At 29.7% G+C, this 21,120-nt stretch overlaps 2 protein-coding genes across 4 annotated transcripts in view; one reads left to right on the forward strand and one right to left on the reverse strand.

The window, feature by feature from the left end:
* Ldh (Lactate dehydrogenase) overlaps window positions 1-11,807 on the forward strand; it is a 51,292-nt gene extending 39,485 nt beyond the window's left edge. For all 3 annotated transcript variants that reach the window (XM_075374270.1, XM_075374271.1, XM_075374269.1), the window contains 4 exons: window positions 1,585-1,758; window positions 6,764-6,881; window positions 7,779-7,902; window positions 11,494-11,807. In XM_075374270.1, the coding sequence (XP_075230385.1) occupies window positions 1,585-1,758; window positions 6,764-6,881; window positions 7,779-7,902; window positions 11,494-11,658 (581 nt within the window). In that variant the 3' untranslated portion in view covers window positions 11,659-11,807. The remainder of the gene's footprint in view (window positions 1-1,584; window positions 1,759-6,763; window positions 6,882-7,778; window positions 7,903-11,493) is intronic.
* Window positions 11,808-12,141: 334 nt separating this feature from the next.
* LOC142329498 (bestrophin-2-like) overlaps window positions 12,142-21,120 on the reverse strand; it is a 46,631-nt gene continuing 37,652 nt past the window's right edge. The window contains exons 9-11 of the mRNA XM_075374172.1: window positions 15,728-15,938; window positions 13,613-13,710; window positions 12,142-12,658 (exon numbers count right to left, since the gene is read on the reverse strand). Of these exons, the coding sequence (XP_075230287.1) occupies window positions 12,545-12,658; window positions 13,613-13,710; window positions 15,728-15,938 (423 nt within the window). The 3' untranslated portion in view covers window positions 12,142-12,544. The remainder of the gene's footprint in view (window positions 12,659-13,612; window positions 13,711-15,727; window positions 15,939-21,120) is intronic.

The following is a 21,120-nucleotide window of genomic DNA, read 5'->3' on the forward strand; positions in this document are numbered from 1 at the left end:
TAATCTTCCTTCTACTATTAATCTGAGCCCTAAAATTGCTTCCCTTGACCCCAACACTTTTCCTGAAACCAAATTGGTCGACTTTGCCTTTTGTATTATAAATCGGTGTACCATCTTTGTTTTAACACGTTATTAGATTTAATTTATGTACGCCAAAATTTCCTTAACTTTCCTGTATGCTCCATCTATTTTATCAGTGTTCATTTCTCCAGTGTTCATTTCTCTTTTCACTTCTGAACACTTTTCTTCCTTCTTTCGCTAGTCTGCACTTCCTGTTTGTAGTATTTCTTCATTTTCAATAGTTCCTTTTAATTTCATCATTAGCATTCTTATATTTTCGACATTCATCCATCAGCTGCAATATATCATCTGAAATCCAAGGTTTTCTACCAGTTATCTTTGTTCCGCCTAAGTCTGCTTCTGCTGACTTAAGAATTTTCTTTTTAACATTCTCCCATTCTTCTTCTAAATTTTATCTTTTTTACTCAGACCTCTTGTGAAGTCTTCCTCAACAATCTTCTTTACCTCCTCTTCCTCAGCAAATTGTAGCATCTATATCTTTTCACCTTGTACTATTACTCCATATCTAAATTGTTCTTTAACGTTATTAACTGCTTGTTCTATGTAAAGATTAAAAAGCAACAGGGATAGGGAAAATCCTTGTCAAGAGTCCTTTTTTATTACAGCTTCTTTCTTATGTTCTTCAATTATTACTGTTGCTGATTGGTTCCTGTAAATGTTAGCAATAGTTCTTCTATTTCTGTATTTGAACCGTAATTTTTTTAAAATGCTGAACATTTTATTCCAGTCTACATTATCTACGTTATAAGTGCCAAGTATGTTGGTTTGTTTTTCTTTAATCTTCCTTCTACTATTAATCTGAGCCCTAAAATTGCTTCCCTTGACCCCAACACTTTTCCTGAAACCAAATTGGTCGACTTTGCCTTTTGTATTATAAATCGGTGTACCATCTTTGTTTTAACACGTTATTAGATTTAATTTATGTACGCCAAAATTTCCTTAACTTTCCTGTATGCTCCATCTATTTTATCAGTGTTCATTTCTCCAGTGTTCATTTCTCTTTTCACTTCTGAACACTTTTCTTCCTTCTTTCGCTAGTCTGCACTTCCTGTTTGTAGTATTTCTTCATTTTCAATAGTTCCTTTTAATTTCATCATTAGCATTCTTATATTTTCGACATTCATCCATCAGCTGCAATATATCATCTGAAATCCAAGGTTTTCTACCAGTTATCTTTGTTCCGCCTAAGTCTGCTTCTGCTGACTTAAGAATTTTCTTTTTAACATTCTCCCATTCTTCTTCTAAATTTTATCTTTTTTACTCAGACCTCTTGTGAAGTCTTCCTCAACAATCTTCTTTACCTCCTCTTCCTCAACTTCTCTAAATTCCACTGATTCATCTGAAACATTTTCTTCAGGTTTTTAAACCCTGACCTACATTTCATTTGAAACCCCAATCAAAATTTTCATTTTCAATTCAGATTAAAATAAAATAATTAACTGCTCTATTACATGTACTGTGGTATTTATTTTATGTAGATTTATTTAATTTTTAATATTACAGTTGATATACTAACACAAGTTGCATGGAAGATAAGTGGATTTCCTAAACAACAAGTTATTGGTTCTGGAACTAATTTAGATACATTAAGGTTAAGGTATCTGTTATCGAAAGAGTTAAACGTAGCAGTCGAAAGTTGCCACGGTTGGATTATCGGCGAGCATGGTGATACCAGTGGTGAGTCAAAACATAATAAATAATTCATTACTAGATTTATATAAATACATCTAGTACTATCTTTAATAAGGATTGAATTGAGGTAATATTCAGTAAGCCCGTTGTTTTAAGGCTGGGCTTATTTTACAGCCACAACTCTAAAGATTCTCACATCCTTTAGACAGATCCAGCATATCAATTTTAGATATGCTGGATATGCAATTTAAATATGCTATTTAAATTTTTAGTATAGCACTAAAAATTTAAATCTAAACAAAATCATTGTTCAAGAACAATGAAGTTTAAAGAAACAAGATAAAGTAGTGTTAATAATTGATTATCTAATTACCATTATAAAATGGTAATTAGATAATGTTTTTATCAAAACTGAAATTTTGGCTTTGTCTTTTAAAATAGCTATATTAGCATGTATTAATAACAATAATAATAGCAGCTATATTAGCATGTATTTGGAATAGTATAAATCCATACTCTTAAGAAAACCTATTTTACATAGTGAAAGAATTTGTTGGGAATGCCATTCACAGGAGAAAATTATTGGACCAACTTTATTAACAACACTGTACATAAAGAAGTTTATTGTCATTATAACAGAATTTATTGGTTTCCAGAGTTGAAGATATCTACAATAAGTCTGTATGCATAAAGTAATTCTACCATGAATTTTTTAAAAGTTTTTGATGACCTAGTATTTTTTTGGTTGCACGGCTTTGAGAAAAGATATTGTATAAAGACTATGAACAGAAAAGATGTGGTGTAACCACAGAAATTGTATGCATGAGTGAGCCAATTTGAAGAATTTATATTTTGCCATCACTGTTTTGAGCACATCATAATTTTTATAATAAAAATATTTTTGATTTTGATTTTCCATGTCTGATGGTATTCATTATGTAAATGGTTTGTAATGTTTCATCAGATCAAATTGTCATTGAATGTGTATATTTTTCTAAGCACTGTGGAAAAAATCATTCTCTTTGGGATTACAAAACTTTAAGTATTAGCAGTCTAAAAAGAGAAGCTGTGTAATTTTTAAAACTGGAGGGATTATTATCTGAATTCTAATTTTATTTTTTGAATAAATTTTTAATTCTGTATTCTAGTGGGAGTCCACTACACAGCTGATGAAGGGCTGAAAATGAAGCTACTTAATGTGAGAATTTAAATACCTTTGGTCTGCTCTACATTAGTTGTATTATATATAGAAGTTAATTAAAAAACTTTTTTTAACCTAAAAAATAGAAAATTAAAATATTTGAAAAATCAGTAGCTGAGGTAAAAGAATGCAAAATAGTTTGGTCACAAAGGGATTAAGTATTTAACAACTCACAACCGTAGTAATACATATATGTACGAGGGATACAAAAATAAAACATCACAGGGGGCTAGGTCAGGCATGTAAGAGAGGTGAAAAAACGTCACGGGGGGGCTAGGTCAGGCATGTAAGAGAGGTGAATAATCCCAGAACGGGGTTCATCTTCAAAGAGACATTTGGCCACTTGTGAACTGGGCAAACTGTTAATTCTTACCTGCCTTAGAGCTTCCTTTCCATAACCTTTCTGAAGCATTGAAGCATTAAAGTTTTCTTTAATATGAAACAGAATTTGATGGCTTGTAGCTCCTTAAAGTTTGACATAGCAAAATCGCTGAGAGCATTGGGAGGGGCTTAAGAGAACAAATAAGCTGTTTGCTGAAAACCAAACACTACCTGGCCAATTGAGTAAAGGAGTGAATAGTAAAAACATACCTGCCAACTCACTTGCCTACAGAAAATATTTATTTTTTTTTGAAAACCTACTTGTAAAACTGTACATTCATCAGCCCAAGCTAGTTCATATGATTAATGAATAAAAAAATATATAAATTTATGTTTTTAAACTACAGTATAATGTTTTCAAAACTTATGTATTCAGTTCTCAACATCTCAGAATCATGAAAACTGTTTATTCAGACTACTTGACTAATCCAAGTGACCTGGAGAACATGTCACATTCAGACACAAAATATTATCTCTAAACATTATCTCCCTGTAATATAAAAAAATGAACTGCTCTGACTGCAGAATTTTCTGAGTATACCAATCAACGGGACACAGCTTAAAATAAAGTTATAATGAAATAAAATGACTTTTCCATAATAACATAATTGGCATTTGCTGTTGTGACCATCTCATACGCACACAAGACAATTCACTAACATTACATGTACCTTGATAACCTTACATGTACCTTGATAAAAAACACTTTTCACTTATTGTCTACTCACCAAACAACTTCCTGCATTCACCTACTGTCCACACTGGAATGCCTGTGAAATCACTTCTTCAGTTGCATCAAACACTATGTTTATACACACAAAATACTCGCTTCTTTACTTACTCTCTTAATACTCGCTAAATACTCCTCACTTGCACACACGTGTGCACGTGCGTGCACACACCTACACACACATTAGGACAGGTGATCTTTGATTATGTACTTAATTTGGTTAAAATTAATGTTAAAACTCATAAACATAAGCTAAAAGAATCTCAACATAAAAAAAATTGGTAGATAAGATAAGAAATAATAGAATAACATAAATCTGTATAACAAAAATTGTCGTGAATAAAAATGGTGCTTCATGTAGAAGTTCATTACCATAGCGATCCAAATGTTTTTTGCAGATGTCCAAGCGTGTTTGTTTATGCAACTGTGTGAGTTGTTTTGAGACCCATCTTTTACAGATTTTATGAAACCCAAGTCTGTTGTGGATGATTTCGTTGGCAGAATTGTGACTAATATGCAGATGATGTGCCACTTCATCAATAGTTAATTGTCTAAGAAAACTATGTCACGTGCACGCTCAATGTTTTCCTCATTTGTGGCGGTAAACGGTCGTCCGGTTCCTTCGTAGACACTCCGTTGCGACAACACACTGTTCCCGTAATGTACTGAAAGTCTTACGATGAATTTCGGCCCCTGATACACCTTCTGACCACAAAAAACAAATCACTGAACGTTGCTCTTCTTTGGTGCAAACAGTAAACTGAACAGCCATGGTTAATGGCAAGGCAACGATAATGGAACTAACGTAGCAGCATCAAACCTGGACAGACATAACAACAATTAGACCTCGCATGCGTCATCTACGCAACACGACAGTACTACAAACATAAACAAAAATAACTAAATTGCGGATAATCATTCACACAAAAGTGTAATAACTAAATATCAAATTGTTTTTAGTTATAACAATTTAAGATACCATACCAGATTATACCCTTTTGAACCAGTCGCTCCAAAATTAACAGGACTCCCAAAAATACATAAACCGGCATCCCAATGTGACCTTTGATTGATTTTACATTGCTTCATCTTATACTACTTCCAAAAATAGATAAAATCCTTAGTTAGGTAACATGTATCCTAGCATACTTCGTTATGTTGATGATGTTTTTATGATTTATGATCTGGTTATAAATAATGAACACCTCATAATTTTAAATAAGCGTAATTCATTATAATCATTTATAATTTACTTTTGAAATAGACTAAAACAAGACAATACATTTTTTAGAAGTTAGCATTGAAATTAACAAAAATAATCAAATTATAACTATAGTAAACAGGAAACCTATAGTCAATATCATAGAAAATCAAATCATCCTTGGTCTCATAAGATTAACATATATACAAATATGATTATGATTAACAGAGTTATCCATTACACACAAAATAATAAAGAAAAATTAAACACAGAAATATCATAAAACAAATTGCAATTCAAAATTGATATAGTGCTTTGTTAATTATACACTAACAGTACTGTTGAAAATATAACCAAAGTTTGACAGGAATAAATTTAAACCTAAAACTAATAACCACACAGTACTTTTATATGATAATGTTTAATGATTATGAGGATATTTGTGTATAGGTAAAACTAACAGATCGTTTAAGCCAGATTTTATGGACATTAGAGACATAATAAAAATAAAAAACTGGGCTTCTCTCTAATGTTGCGGATCACCTTATAAACAATAAACATTTAAATTCTGATGTTAATACTAATTTAGAAATATTAGAAATTAAAAAAGAAAACAAATAAAAACCTAGATATTTTGAAGGAGACTCATAGGAGACTCTCATAAAAACTACAATAGATAGCAGCACCTTCATAAATATTACATAAAATATTTAAATAGTACAGTACTGTAGTATTTGAGGCTAGCTACATACATGTTATTAAATGTTTTAATCTTTTAATTCTGTAATATCACTGATATGAAATTCTGTGAAAAATATAATAAAAACAAGGTAAGAGTTGTCTTATGTGTACTTGGGTGGATTAAGTTGAATTATATATATTTTAATTTATACTTATTAGTACAGAGGTGGTATGGGTCTTGAAAGGTTTGATTTTAGTAAAATTGATTTTTTATATTGTCCATATTTTGCCCTGTACTAATTAATTCAAAAGTAAAATTCAGCAATCCACCACAGTACAGAACCAAATAAGAGCTCTTACCTTATCTTTTTTTGATTTTTATTATTCTCCCTTATGTTTCAATAGCATTTTCGACGAATTTGTCATCAGTTGATAAAAATTAAAATTTCAAAATTACACATTAAAATACCAAATATGTGTAGTCAAAAAATTAATTTTTCTTTGTGGCTAGCCACTAAATACATTGTGGATTGAGTGATGTAACACAAATTTAGAAATATTAGAAATTAATAAAGAGATAAAACACAACATGTTAATGAAAAAACAACTTCAATTTGATAAACCATCAGTGTTTGAGGGTGTCAATCTTTTAAAAATAGCTGTACATAGCAGCACTCATTTAATAAATACATAGTGCATATTTTATTTTAGTATTTTTAATTTTTAACATTTTTAATATCTTAATTAAGGCAAGTATTGCTCTCTCAATATTGTTGTAGGTGGTTAATAGAATTTAAAAAAAATATATATATATATATTTTTATTTATATATGTGTGTATATTGTTTCTTTTATAGTTCCTGTATGGTCTGGAGTCAATATAGCAGGTGTTCGGCTAGTTGATATTGATCCTACATTTGGTACAAGTTCACAAAGTAAACGATACCAGGAAATGCATAAACAAGTTGTCAACAGGTAATACGTTTATTATAAAAAAATGACTTATTACAGCATAATTTAAGCCAGGGACAAAATTAGAAAACTGGTTATGGAAGTAAGCATTTTTGATTTGACCTGTCATATAACTGGTCCCACACAAAGCAAAAAAGCTGCACAACTATAATCAGATTGCCTTCTGGGACATGGCAGTCCAGAGATGTTATGTTGCCTGACTTTGTGTCCTGACTTAACACCTCTGGACTACTATCCTCAGGGCCACAGAAATAATTAGTATATGATCAAAAGTGTAATACAAGAGAATAGTTAGTTATTTGAATTCTCAGTGCAGTACAACTAATACAAAATAACCTTGTTATAATAGAGAAAGCCAACAAAAACATTGTTTATTGGACAGAAAGCTGTATCCACTGTAGCAGAGGACACTTTCAGGTCACTTTATTTGTTTTTTCTAAAATATGTAATTCATTTGTTTTTTAATAATGAAATTTTATTTTAATAGCTTATTAAAATTTGATACATTTATGGTATAAATAATAATTTTACTCAGAATAAAATTGTCTACAAGAATGATTAAAACTGTTTTTATTACTCAAACAGTTACTTTATGCCAAATATAAATTAGTGTCTTCTTGACTCCACCCCAATCTTTTGCCTTTTAACTCAAATTTCTAAAAAATTACTAAAAACAGAGTTCTGGGAATTGTTTTTCAATTCTTCAGGTCTGATTTCATAAATAACCACTCCCAGTAATTTCAGTAGCCAGCCTAAAATACTGTCTGACCCTGTTTATTCTGCACCAGTTAGAACGTGTCCTTACATTCTTTGTGAATCACTCTATAACTATTACATTGTTTTTATTTCAATTATGTTTTTATTTTCAAAATTAATTTTAATTTGTAACTTGGTTTCCAGTGCTTATGACATTATTAAACTGAAAGGATCAACATCATGGGCAATTGGGTTGAGTGTATCACAATTGTGCCAAACGCTTTTAAATTATCAAGGGAGAATACATGCTGTTTCTACACTGGTAAAGGTATGTAAGAAAATCATTAAATGCATTATAAAGAAAGTAAAACTTTTTTTGATGTTGCAATTTCTTCTACCCATAGCCATTTCATTTTTTTTTAAATTGAAAAACAAGAAATAGCTGCTTACTCAAAATGTTATACTACCAGAATACTTAATTAATTTGTAGTTTAGTATTATAAAATGATTATTATCAATAAATAAATAAAGTACTGATAAATAAATAAAATACTAATATCAGAGACAGATCACCTTTTCAAAATTCTAAGTAAATAAAAAAATTCATAACAATCAATAAAGCAAAGTAAAACAATATTAATAGAATAACTAACAAAACAAATTTTAAAAACAAAATTAAAGAAAATAATGCTGTAGTGCTACAGTGATCAAGTGAATGTTATTATTATACATAAAAATCAACATAATAAAACAACTAAATAAACTAAATTCAAAACTTATTGAAAAATATATTAACGATAATAATACTAAATAATGAATTAATAAAAGATTTCTTTTAAAATAAAAGAATTCTTTTTTTTTTAATTAAAAGAACAAAAATTAGTAATGATTTTCCTTTTACTGTAATTTTTGTGTATGTATTAAAAAAATTTATATTTTTATAATATTATTTTGAAACTTAACCCTAATTTTTGTGCATTTAATTATGAATTAAAGACAAATGAGGTCTTTATAATGAGGCTTTATTTACAATTTACAATTATGTATGGACTCGTATCACCTTCGAAAGTTCCCTTGGGAAGCCATAAATGCTTTAAATGGTTTTCCCACTCTCCATAGAAGTGTTGGACTCCTAAATGGTGCCCTTTGAGGTGTTTAAAGTCAGGAATAGGAAAAAGTCACAGGGATTCAAGTCGGGTGAATAAGGTGGTTGAGGAAGTACAGGAATGTTTTTCTTTGTCACAAACTCAATTGAGAGTGCAGTGTGACAATGATGCAGCATCCAGTTGTCTTTGATGGCAACTCTGTGTTTTAAAGAATTTCTCGGAAGACGTATTGATTTACAGTCTGTCCTCTAGGCAAAAACTCCTTATTGAAAATGCCATTACTATCGAAGAAGCAAATTAAGATGGTTTTGATTTGCTCATTTTTGCTTTTGCTTTTGCTTTTTTGGGATGTGATGAGTTTGAAGTGTGCCACTTCTTGCTCTGGCATACTTCTTGTTTCTGGGTCATTCGCAAATATCCAAGATTCACCACCAGTAATAAATTTTTTTTATCATGATCATGATTAGTTCCAATTTGCCCTAGAAAATCACTCCCTGTTTTTGGAACCAATTTGGCATAAACTTATGTCCAATTTGTTTGTCAAAATTTGAGGGCTGTGGTATGGTTCAAACTCAATTGTTCTGCAATCATTCTGACAGTTAATCACTGGTCATATCTTTGCTCAACAGTGTCACTTTTTGACGTTAACGGTCTTTTTGAAGTTAGCGTGGATTGTCTGACTGATTCCTGGCCATCTGAAAATGCTTTAAACCACCTAAAAACTTAGGCTCATACAAGCATTATCTCCATATGCTCTTTTCACACACGTAAGTTTCTCACATGGCAACAAGAAACTAAAAATATTAATACCTAATATAAATCAGCTGTTCATATAACCATATGTTTACTAGTAAATACAGACAACCTTTTGGATTAGATACATAGATGATATTTTCGTAATATTTAATAAACAGATAAATTTGGAACATAAAATTAATAATTAAAATAAATGATTAAATTAATGATAAATATTAAAAAGTGTAAAGGAAATTAAAATTAGGAGTATAGAGGAAATCAGTAACAGTTATAAATATAACCAATTATTAATATTACATTATTATGATAATGTAATATTGATAAAAAATTTAAAATAAATTCAATAAAAATATCATTAATCATTTAAAAAATTAATATACAAATACAGCAATAAAAACACCATTTTCTATTCTTATAGTTAACAGGAATAAAAATTTTCTACCCATAAAACATTGTCATTTAACAGTCTAACTAAGGAGTAACATCCTTTTTTAAAAGTTTTTACACTTAATACTAAATGAGTCTAAATAAAACTCTGTGGATACAATATCAGGAAACCATGACAGTCACATACCTTAAATTTTATATTTCTATTATTGCACTTGAGAAAAAAGTTTGCATGACTTATTTTCACAATGTGAAAATAATATAAGAATATTCAATTGTATCTATAGAATCTCAAGTACTTTTATAGATATATTTATAAACATGGTCCATCTCATTTCCATTGTTCAAAACATAAAGTAACTCACAGCTTACAGTTCACGACATTAACTGTTATGATGCAGAATTCTAAACATTCTTGCAGAAAGACTTGCTCTGTGTCAACTGACTTCTTGACTGTCAATGTCAAAGTGTTCTTTTTATTATCTTTAAAGAATCTGAGGCTTTTTATCTTAGCAAATGGTGTCTAGGTTCTCAGTTATAAAATTATACATCTCGCTGTATGTTTTGCAGAATATGTTTCAATTACAGTTTCTAAAATTTTAATGCTTGGTATATGGTTGATTAATTTTGTTCTATTAGTCATCACAAAATGTTTTATCTCTCACAAACCTGCATATTGTGTTTTTATAAAAACATAGTGTTTTTATAAAAACACACATTTATTTTACTTATCACCCCTGTCACAAAAAAGAAACTTTATTGTGTAACAATTGTATAATATTACAAAATGCAATTTCTGCAATCACCAGGGTATAGAATAAGCCCGTAATCATTTTTTGGGCTGTCCACTGTTCCATGAGCAATGTGAACATGATACACACATGTTATGTCTGTGTCTCTGTATGTTTCTCATTCTTCATAAACTAATGATGGATTAGGGAACAATTAAATGGCATTTAGAAGAATGCAGTCTATGTTACAATTCATTTGTAGTTTTATTTATGGTATTAATTTTTTTTTTACTTGAATGGTTTTCTTAACCAAATGAGTTTACTTCATTATTTTAAATTATTTAAAAGTTGTCATCTTATAATTTGCCAGTAGTAAACACAATTTGGTTGCTTTACAACCAAATGCCAGTAGTAGCAGCATAATACATCTTTTATGAATTACTACACATATTGGTTTAAATCTAAGCTTGTCAATGATCCTTTCAAAGAACTGCTTGACCCAAATTTCATTGCTAAGCCTTTGTGGGTCTCACAGAAAGAAAGTTGGATTTATGTTACGAGTTAAGTTTATATTGACAACCCACACACCATTTTTTTTTTATTATTGCTTTTTTATACAATTAATTTTTATACAAAAAAAAAGACTGTGCCTCATTCACCTGGCTTAGCTGACATGATAGAGAAGATTTAATGCTGAACACAATGAATTTCATTGCTGGCAAAACAAAAATTTGTGTTTTTTAGGATATGACAAAATTTGACAACAGTCAAATTTTCATGCTCAGAGCATGATTTGCGTAGGTCTGAGCATGGTTGTGTAGGTCTGAGCATGATTGTGCAGGTTTCAGTTCTTGAACAAATTACTTTGTACGGGTTGTACAGGAAGTTTGTTATATCTTTAATTTTACTGAAATAATAAAGTGAATTTTGATTTAACAGGGTTTACATGGAATTGAAGATGAAGTGTTCTTATCACTACCTTGTGTTCTTCATCAATCAGGAGTTGCATTAATAATAAAGCAAGTACTCACAGAAGATGAATTAAATCAACTTCATAATTCAGCTAAAACTATGAAAAACATACTTGATGGAATAAAATGGTGAAGTGGTTTTTATTATGGCACAATATTTTTAATTCATATACTACTTTGTCTGTATTCATATTTGTTTGTCTGTATACTTTGTCTGTATGTCTGTATTTATAAATTGTATAAATTAAAAGATTTTAAAGATAAAGAATATAATTTTTTAAATTATTTTTTTTATTGAAAAGAATAAAGAAAAGATTTTATAAAGAAAGGATCATATGCCAAATATGCCAAATATGCCAAAATAACAGTAAATTAACAAAACAAAACATTACATTGTCATCAAACTTTTGGTTTTATGGTTTTGGAACATCTGTTTTTAATGATGTGGATGACACAACTATGTAACTGCTGTCATTTACTTCACGCAATCCACTATAAATTGTATAAATTAAAAGATTTTAAAGATAAAGAATATAATTTTTTAAATTAAAATGAATTTTTTTTTTTTATTGAAAAGAATAAAGAAAAGATTTTATAAAGAAAAGATCATATGCCAATTGAAAAGAATAAAGAAAAGATTTTATAAAGAAAAGATCATATGCCAAATATGCCAAAATAACAGTAAATTAACAAAACAAAACATTACATTGTCATCAAACTTTTGGTTTTATGGTTTTGGAACATCTGTTTTTAAGATGTGGATGACACAACTATGTAACTGCTGTCATTTACTTCACGCAATCCACTATAAATTGTATAAATTAAAAGATTTTAAAGATAAAGAATATAATTTTTTTAATTAAAATGAATTTTTTTTTTTATTGAAAAGAAAAGATTTTATAAAGAAAAGATCATATGCCAAATATGCCAAAATAACAGTAAATTAACAAAACAAAACATTACATTGTCATCAAACTTTTGGTTTTATGGTTTTGGAACATCTGTTTTTAATGATGGTTTTATGGTTTTGGAACATCTGTTTTTAATGATGTGGATGACACAACTATGTAACTGCTGTCATTTACTTCACGCAATCCACTAATGCTGTTAGATTCAAACCTTTTTTCAGTCCTCTGAAAATATGGATAAAACAAATGAAATTAACAAAGGTTAACATTAACTCATTTCAACTTGTTTTTTCAGTGTGTTTCACATCAATGTGACAGGGTGAACACCTGCACTGCCAAATTTATTAATGGTATCCTTATCCTTTATGGTACCAATTGCATGGCCACCTCACTCACCAGTTTTGTGAGGTGGGGTTTCATTAAGATCGCATACTAACAACACCACAGAGTTGTTAGTACCATATGAAATGAAATATTATATCTCTTAAATAACATTTAAGAGATGTTAAGAAAATAACATCTCTGGAACAGAGGAATGTATCACTATAAAATATAGGGAAATACATATTTTTGATTAAATAAAAATGTTCCACAGCACGAGCCGCCTTTTACAGAGAGGCTGTTCAATTCTACTTTTACAGAGAGGCTGTTCAATTCTACTAAATACCTGTCCCATGTTTTGGAGCATTTGTCCGAAACAATGGTCAGAATGATTGATTGATTCCATTATTTAATTCATTTTGTACTGTAACTGAAATCATGTACTGTATATTCTGCTGTAACTGAAATCATGTACTGTATATTCTGCTATACATCTGTAAACAGCAATGGTGTGTAGTCATACCTACTATGCATCATAAATTAATTTGTGTTGGGAAAAGCATCCATGATGTGTCAACTCTTCATTACAATTTAGAACAAGGGATGTTTTTAAATCGCACATTAATCACTGAAAGAAAGCAGAAGTTTAATAATCATTTATGATTAAACTTCTGCTTTCTTTTTTGAGATTTAACTTGTTTTTAAATCGCACATTAATACGCACAGAAATACGCAGAAGATTAAGTGGGAGGATTGATTGTTTGGCTAAAAATTGCTGATCCAATTACTGCTGTTAAAATTTAATGTTTTCAGTTTAACTACTTATAATATAATATTACAAACAATAATTTTACTGACTCTATTTTTTTTTGATTGAAAAGCAGTTCCTTGAGTGTAAGTGTAGCGTACATTATTTTTGTCACTCATAACATAAGGCAATCTTCGATGATCAACACCTGTTTTCAAGGGAAGAAAACATATAGAAAGCACTGCTGATTTCTTTTCTATCTCTAATTAATCAAGGCTTGATACAGAAAATAAAATCATTAAATTAAAGATATTAAATATAAAAGTGAGAAAAGTAAAAATATGAGAGTATATATATATAGAGTATATAATATGAGAGTATACTTTTTATCATGAATTATCATATCATGAAGACCTACCTACTTCATTTTAGGCATTTAAAAACTGTCCAGTGGCTAGAAAAAAGTGGATTATATTACAGATTGTTCCAAACCATATTTTATAGTTTATCTTCTTATTAGTAATGTAATTTTATTAGTTTGGTGATATTTTTTAAAATTATAAATAAATTTAAAATTAAACATCATGAAATTTAATTTTAAAAAAACTTCAAAAATGATTTAATGAAATAATTATATGGAAAAAAACAAATTTAGCTGAGGTTAATTTGGGTATTAGTTGGCAAGTTTATACTCCCTCTCTACCTCTCCTCTCACATTTGGTTCTGTAACAGCAGCAATAATGACAGTAACTAGAGCTTTAAGTAAAATAAATGTAGAAAGCTGCTCATGTTTAAATCAATTAAAAAAACTGTATGAAACAAGAGAGTTTTAATCTCATTTTTACATGCAATGAAACCTGTGCCCATCACTATACACTACAGACAAAGCAGGAGGCCAGTGCATGGCCAGTGCATAAGCAAGGAAAAGAGAGAGCAGGTCAAATGAACTGAAAATACAAATGTCTGCGGGTAAGATTCACTACAGCAGCTTGAGACATATAGATAACCTTGAAAAATTACAAAAAAAAGGAATTTTAACTGGCAAGATTTAAAAAGTGTATTGACAACAGCAGATCTACAACATTCTTTTTTAACTTTTTTTTTACTTCCTATTCAAAAGTAAGAAGTAAAAAAAATGTTTAATGCACAAACTATTTAAATTACTTCACTATTAATGTAAAGCCAAATAAAAATTCAAAGACTAAAGTCAAGTCAACAGAACTTGCTAACTTTACTTCCTAGTTGCTAAGAGGATGCTCCTCAAATACTAGAATAAACATTGTTTTTTACAATAAATGGTTGCAAACAATTAAGATGCAGAGGGTAAAATATATTCACCAAAGCCTTCTTTTTTTTTATTACAATGAAAACGATAAAAAATAAAATAAATAAATATACTAAATAAATATACTCATGCACAGCCGTATATCTGAATGTTGCTTTCATCCCATAGCAGGTTGTGAAAAGAATCTAATGTGCATTATCTTTTAAACAAATAAAAGTATTTTAATCCAAAAAGTGGCCTACAACTCAGTCTTTTTTTTGGAATTCTGAGACTGGTAAGAACAAGGCTATTTGGAGCAAATCAAATGGCTCATTTGTTTCAACTCCCTAATCACCAGAAAACTAGCAGTGTTTACAAGTAATGATTTTGTACTCATAAGATAAATATAGTTTACTGCAAATAATAATGTTCATTCTGACACAAGTAATTAATATTTAATTTGACAAAAATAACTACTTTCATTACCAGCACATTCATTTTTTAATTTGGGGAGCCCAAAATTCTTCTATTTGGGCCCTGCAATATATATATTATTTTGTTGGCAAATTTTATTAGGTATATAAATGGGCTGATTACTTAAATGTATGAATAAAAAGTAATAGTTCAATTGGAATTTCATAATTAGTAACATTTCATGAAGACCTTACACCTATACAATCAGGTAATCCAAAAACATTTATACTCAGGATTATCTTTAGATTAGTTTTACATAGTACTGATCTTGTTAGAAAGCTTGAAAGTATTACTTAGCAAGATCTAAGACATTAAACAAAACTTGAAAACAGATTCAATATATTTTGCAGAATGAAGAAGCATTATAATGGTTTCTAGTTCGCTAAACTCACAGTACAATGTTATTACAAAGCAATTAGTATGTAATAAACAATTTATTTTAGACAGACTTGTATTTAACTGAAAAGTTCTATTAGCAAATACAAACCCAACGAATGTTGGCTGTCTTCATCTATGAACAAATTTTTTCTGAATACACTAAAGACCGAGTCTTTTGTAGTAAGCTTGTTTTTTTTATTATTCAGTGAACTGTTGGTTTGATGCATTACATTAGTGGTCGGATCAGATGATATTTCTACTGAATTAAATGGTGATCTTAGCTGTCTTATGAAACTGAATCCTTTTTCTTGTGTAGTGCCCTGAAATAGATGACAAATAAAACTTTCTGATATCACTTAAAAAAAAAAAATGCACATGGATTATACTAGTTCTATTATTATGAATTCTTCCGTTCCATTTTAGAGTGCCTAACTAGATTTCATAACTGTAAGCATACATTTAACAATTTTTCATATAATAGTCATTCATTATAAAACATACTATTGTTGCTACCAGTGTGTACTACTGTATCTAAAACTGAATTATGCAGTATTAATACTGCAAATTAAACTGGGGTTTTAATGAAGTAATATTCATGTATATCAGTGACAATGATCTGGACACCTGATCATCCTTTTTTTTAATAAGAGATCAATTTATAATATTTAACAAAAATACAAAGACAAGCCCGGATTTGAACCCAGAACCTTCTGAATTAACACAAAATCCTTGCAATATAAGAACTAAATTGTTCTGGTTGCCCAATATTTACGTCAGTCAAATGAGATGCTCTACAGCAACAAAGTACCTATTTTCTAACCATCGCACAAACTACAAATCTACCAACAGCAACAACAACCTTGGCAATTTTCCCCACATATATATAAAAAAAATGAATACATCTTTTATTTTATTAGTTATAATATTTATTTTAATGTGATACAATGAAATACAAAAACAATATGATATATTTAAATACATGTTATAGCCATCCTGTATAATAAACAACTAGATATAATTTTCAGTTTATAATTCCTTGTTACAATAATACAATAAACAAATTTTAAAAATTACTGATACAATATTTTAGTTTCTAAAAATACAAACCAAAATAAAAATCTTAATAAAACAATAATAATATTAACATTTTAATAGAAGTATAATAGAACTGTGTAAATCAAATAATTTTAAATATTTTGATATTTTATCAATAGGAACCTTCATAGAAAAATTTGTTTTGGAAGTTACCACCTAAGTGAAATAACATTAAAGATAAAATTAAAAAATGAAGATTAAAAAAAAAAAATTAAAAAAAGAGGAAGCATTTGTAAGAATCTTAAAATGTACATTATGAAACTAAACAAAAATAGTTCTGCTTCTATTCATTATCAATATAGGAAAACGTTTTACTATGCAGAAATTGAAATTGAGACAACTGATAAAGAGAATCAAATAAACATTCAGCACCCTCAAACACAAATAACTTATAATATGTTTATTTTGAATGGAATACTTACTTTCTTTCATTCAATATTGAAATGGGCAGTAAACTAAACAGTTCAGGTTACCATGTAGCCATATGTTCATTTAAAATAATCATATTTAGGGAACATTACATAATTTTACCTTTCTTACAGACCTCACCATAACTAAACAGTCATTCTTAATAATAATAATAATACCTGTTTTCAGTTAAAATTTATCCAATTCTTAAACACATACCAATGCCTCACAGATAGGATGGATGATAAGATTGTTTTTTAAATATTTTGACTGACCATGCCCATTTAAATTTTTTTTGCAATCGATCTCGATATATGGTTTAGCAAAATTATCAACCAACTGATGCCATTTTTAAAAGCCCCACTCCAACAAATTAACCCTCAATATATTCTATTCTCAATATAACAAAATTTAATATTTTGACAACATTAATCTGACACAAATCTCTCAAGAAATAAAACTTCAAGAGGTACGGTTCAAAATTAAAGACCAATGAGTTATAAATAGCAATTGGCAGAACTGATTGGTTCATGCATGCACAGAAGCTTAAAGTGGTCTGTTGGGCATGTAACCACCTCATTACCATCAGCTCATTGTTGTTTGCCTTTGTGGATCAATGTTAAAATGAGTGCGATAATAACAAATCCACCAGTTGTGAAGTTCGATCAGCGATTAGGTTTTTAAATGCAAGAAGACATAATGCTGCTGAAATTCATCATCAATTGTGTGAAACATGTGGGCCTAATGCAATGAGTGGAGGAAAGTGAGACAATGGGATTATGAGTTAAGGAAGACCGTTCATCAAATGTTTAGGATGAACAAGGAAGTAGCAGGCCTAGTGTGTCTGGTGACTATCTCATTGAACGTAAGAATGCATAAAAATGAGAGAAAACCGTTGTTTTATGATTGGCAATGTTTCTATAGAATTTTCACAAATTTCAAAGACAATATTGTTGAGAATCATGATGGACACTCTAGACTAATCGTAAACTGTGTGCACACTGGATGTCAAAAATATTGACTAATGCTCATAAAAATCACAGAATGACATCTGCACATGCTTTTCTTGACCGCTTTAACCACAAGGGAGGCAAATTCTTTTTTCTATATCATCACTGGTGAAGAAATATGGATTTCTTATTTCAATGCTGATCTGAGACAAAAAAAATCCATGCAATATTATCATTCCGGTTCACCTAAACTGAAAAAATTCAAAAAAGCCCAGTTTTGAATGAAAGTAACTGTATTCTAGAATGAAAAACATGTGCTATTTTGATTGATTTCATGGAACCTGGAGACAATTCATGTAATTGCCACATCATGTGGTGTGACAGACACCACACCATGTGGTGAATATGATGTTTTAAGTGAGTAGGTCGTGGTTACATGGAATATTCTAATAAATTAAAGTACAATACTTCTGTTCGTCGCCGACAACATCGTTAGCTGTGTCTGCAGTTGACCATGTAGCCCTGCTGGCTGATGACTTGTACACAGCACCAGGGTCTACAGACAGCATTAAATTTCTTATAGTATCTTACTATGTGTCTCAGTATTGCATGATCATGTGCTGTGTTTAGTTGTCGTATTCGTTTTAACATCTAGTTTTCCTTATCTTTAAAGTGTCCCAGTTTTCCATATTTTAAACAGTATCTGAACTTTGTTGCTTTTAGTTTTGATAATGTTGAAACCACAGAAACATAAGCACAGCATAAGTTTATTTCAAAATTCTTAAAAGAGTTGACAAAGGAGAAAAAATTGGTGATGTTGTTTCACCATATGGAATTGGACGTGCAACAATTTCTGACTTGCAAAAAATCAGTTAAAAATAGAATAATTTGTAAAAGATAATGTCAGAGGTAAAAGTGATTGGAAAACATTAAAAACTGATATGTTCCCATTAATAGATGATACACTTTATGCTTGGTTTATCGAGGAATGTTCCAAACATACTCCTCTTTCTGGTGAAATCATCAAAGAAAAAGCTAAGCTTTTCTATAAAGAAATGAAGAAAGAAGATTTCTGTTCAAGTGACAGGTAGTTCCACAAATTCAAGAAGCACTATTTATGCCTTGTTCACATGTGAGTGGTACCCATAAACTTGAATTGCTTATTATAGTTAAGTTCAAAAATCCAAGGGCTTTTAAAAACATAAGACTTCCTGAAAAATACAAAAATAAAGGGAAGTATTGTTTGAATAGTTTAAGAAGCAATTCATATCTTCAGAAAAAAGATTCCTTTAACAAACAGTTATCAGAAAAGGGATTATTACTTTCAGAGAACTGTACGGGATACCCAGACGACGAAGACTTGGAAAATAAAGATGGTTTTAGCCACATCTTATTTCTCCCGCCAAATGTTACGGGGCTATCATTCAACGGATGGATCAAAATGTAATTCAGGTGGTTAAAACAAATTGGAAATGAGCAAATGAGTAAATTGGAAAATACAGCTATTTTAAAATGTTTAATCCTCCATAAGGTTAACTAACACGAACAGGCGCATTGTACCTGAAAGATACTTAATTCATATATGGTCTAAATATGATATTATTTGTATATTTTTAAATCTTTATGTATATAATAATATAATAATTATTATTATATATAATATTAAAATATATATAATTTTTTTGTTGCTCTTTATTTTCAAAAGTACTTTTATTATATTTTATGGTGACAGAATACAAAATAATACATTTTAGAAGTACTAAATCTAAATTATACAATTTCTTAAAACCAAGAACAATTGTTTTAATCATCCTCTGCATCACTGATTGATTTTTTATTTCAAGTTACACTCCTCACATATCATTACTGCATGTTCTAACAAAAATAGTCGATACAGTTTATGCAGGTATATTTAGTTACACAAGACTTTTTGTAGTGAACTCCACATGGTGTACAGCATTTCCTTTTGTTTGCTGTAGATGGTCCAGCTGCTTCTTCATGATCTATGAGTACTGTGGGTAGACAGAGCTTTCACAAACTTTGCTGAAGAAGTTTAGGAATTCCTGTTGTCTTACAACTTCTAATTTTCAGTTGTTCAGAAATCAATTCTTATGAAAGTTTTTTTAAAGAAATATTGTGCTTGTTATTATTTGACTGTTTATACCAGGTAAATTCAGCATTGAATAAAATACTACCATTGGCCAACGATGAGTGTTTCTTGCAACATTATAGGTGGAACACATCAACTATATCTATACCCGATAAAATATCATAAAATGTTACCATTTGAGCTTATACTGCTTGCCAGTATTTTCATCAATAGAATCGTCAAAGTATAGGCTTGAAACAACATATTTTTTTCCTTTTTTAGGAACTTAAGACACAATGGTTGAATCCTTATGAAAACCAAACATGCTTGAGTTTAGTGGTCTAATTTAAAAATTTTTGAATCCAAAGGAATGTGTTATTTTTTTTTAAAGTCCCAACAGAAGAAAGATTTTCTTTCTTGAGTTCTTCCACAAGTTTTATGTCTGACAACCTGCTGTTATATTTCAGCCACTTTTGTGTATTGGTTTCACTAACCTTCTTGCAACATCAGTTGGTTTATTACTGACACAATAAGATCTATCTGGCTGCTTCCCTGGATATATTTCCATGTTATATGTCTAGCAGATTTTTGCATCTACTAAGGCATATATTTTAACAACAAATTTAGCTGGTTTTGATGGAATGTATTGTTTACCAGCAAAGTTTCCACAAAAGCTCTCAATTTTTTCTTCTATGGTCACATGTTCACCAAGTGAGTAGCATTTCTGACAATTGGAACAAATTGGTTGAATATTCTTCTAACTGGTGCTAACCAATCGCACTGAACTTGTATTTCATGTGTGGATTTATCATCAAGCATAATGCATCTAATGATAAATTTAAACATTTCAAATTCATTTTTAAATAAAAAATTTCAACACCATCACTACTCCATAATTCTTCTAGACTTTGTCGATTACTCCTTAGTGTCCCTGCCCGATCAACAAGTTCAATAAATCCT

This window comes from Lycorma delicatula, chromosome 8 (assembly GCF_047948215.1).
Source record: "Lycorma delicatula isolate Av1 chromosome 8, ASM4794821v1, whole genome shotgun sequence".
In the NCBI taxonomy this organism is placed as follows: domain Eukaryota; kingdom Metazoa; phylum Arthropoda; class Insecta; order Hemiptera; family Fulgoridae; genus Lycorma; species Lycorma delicatula.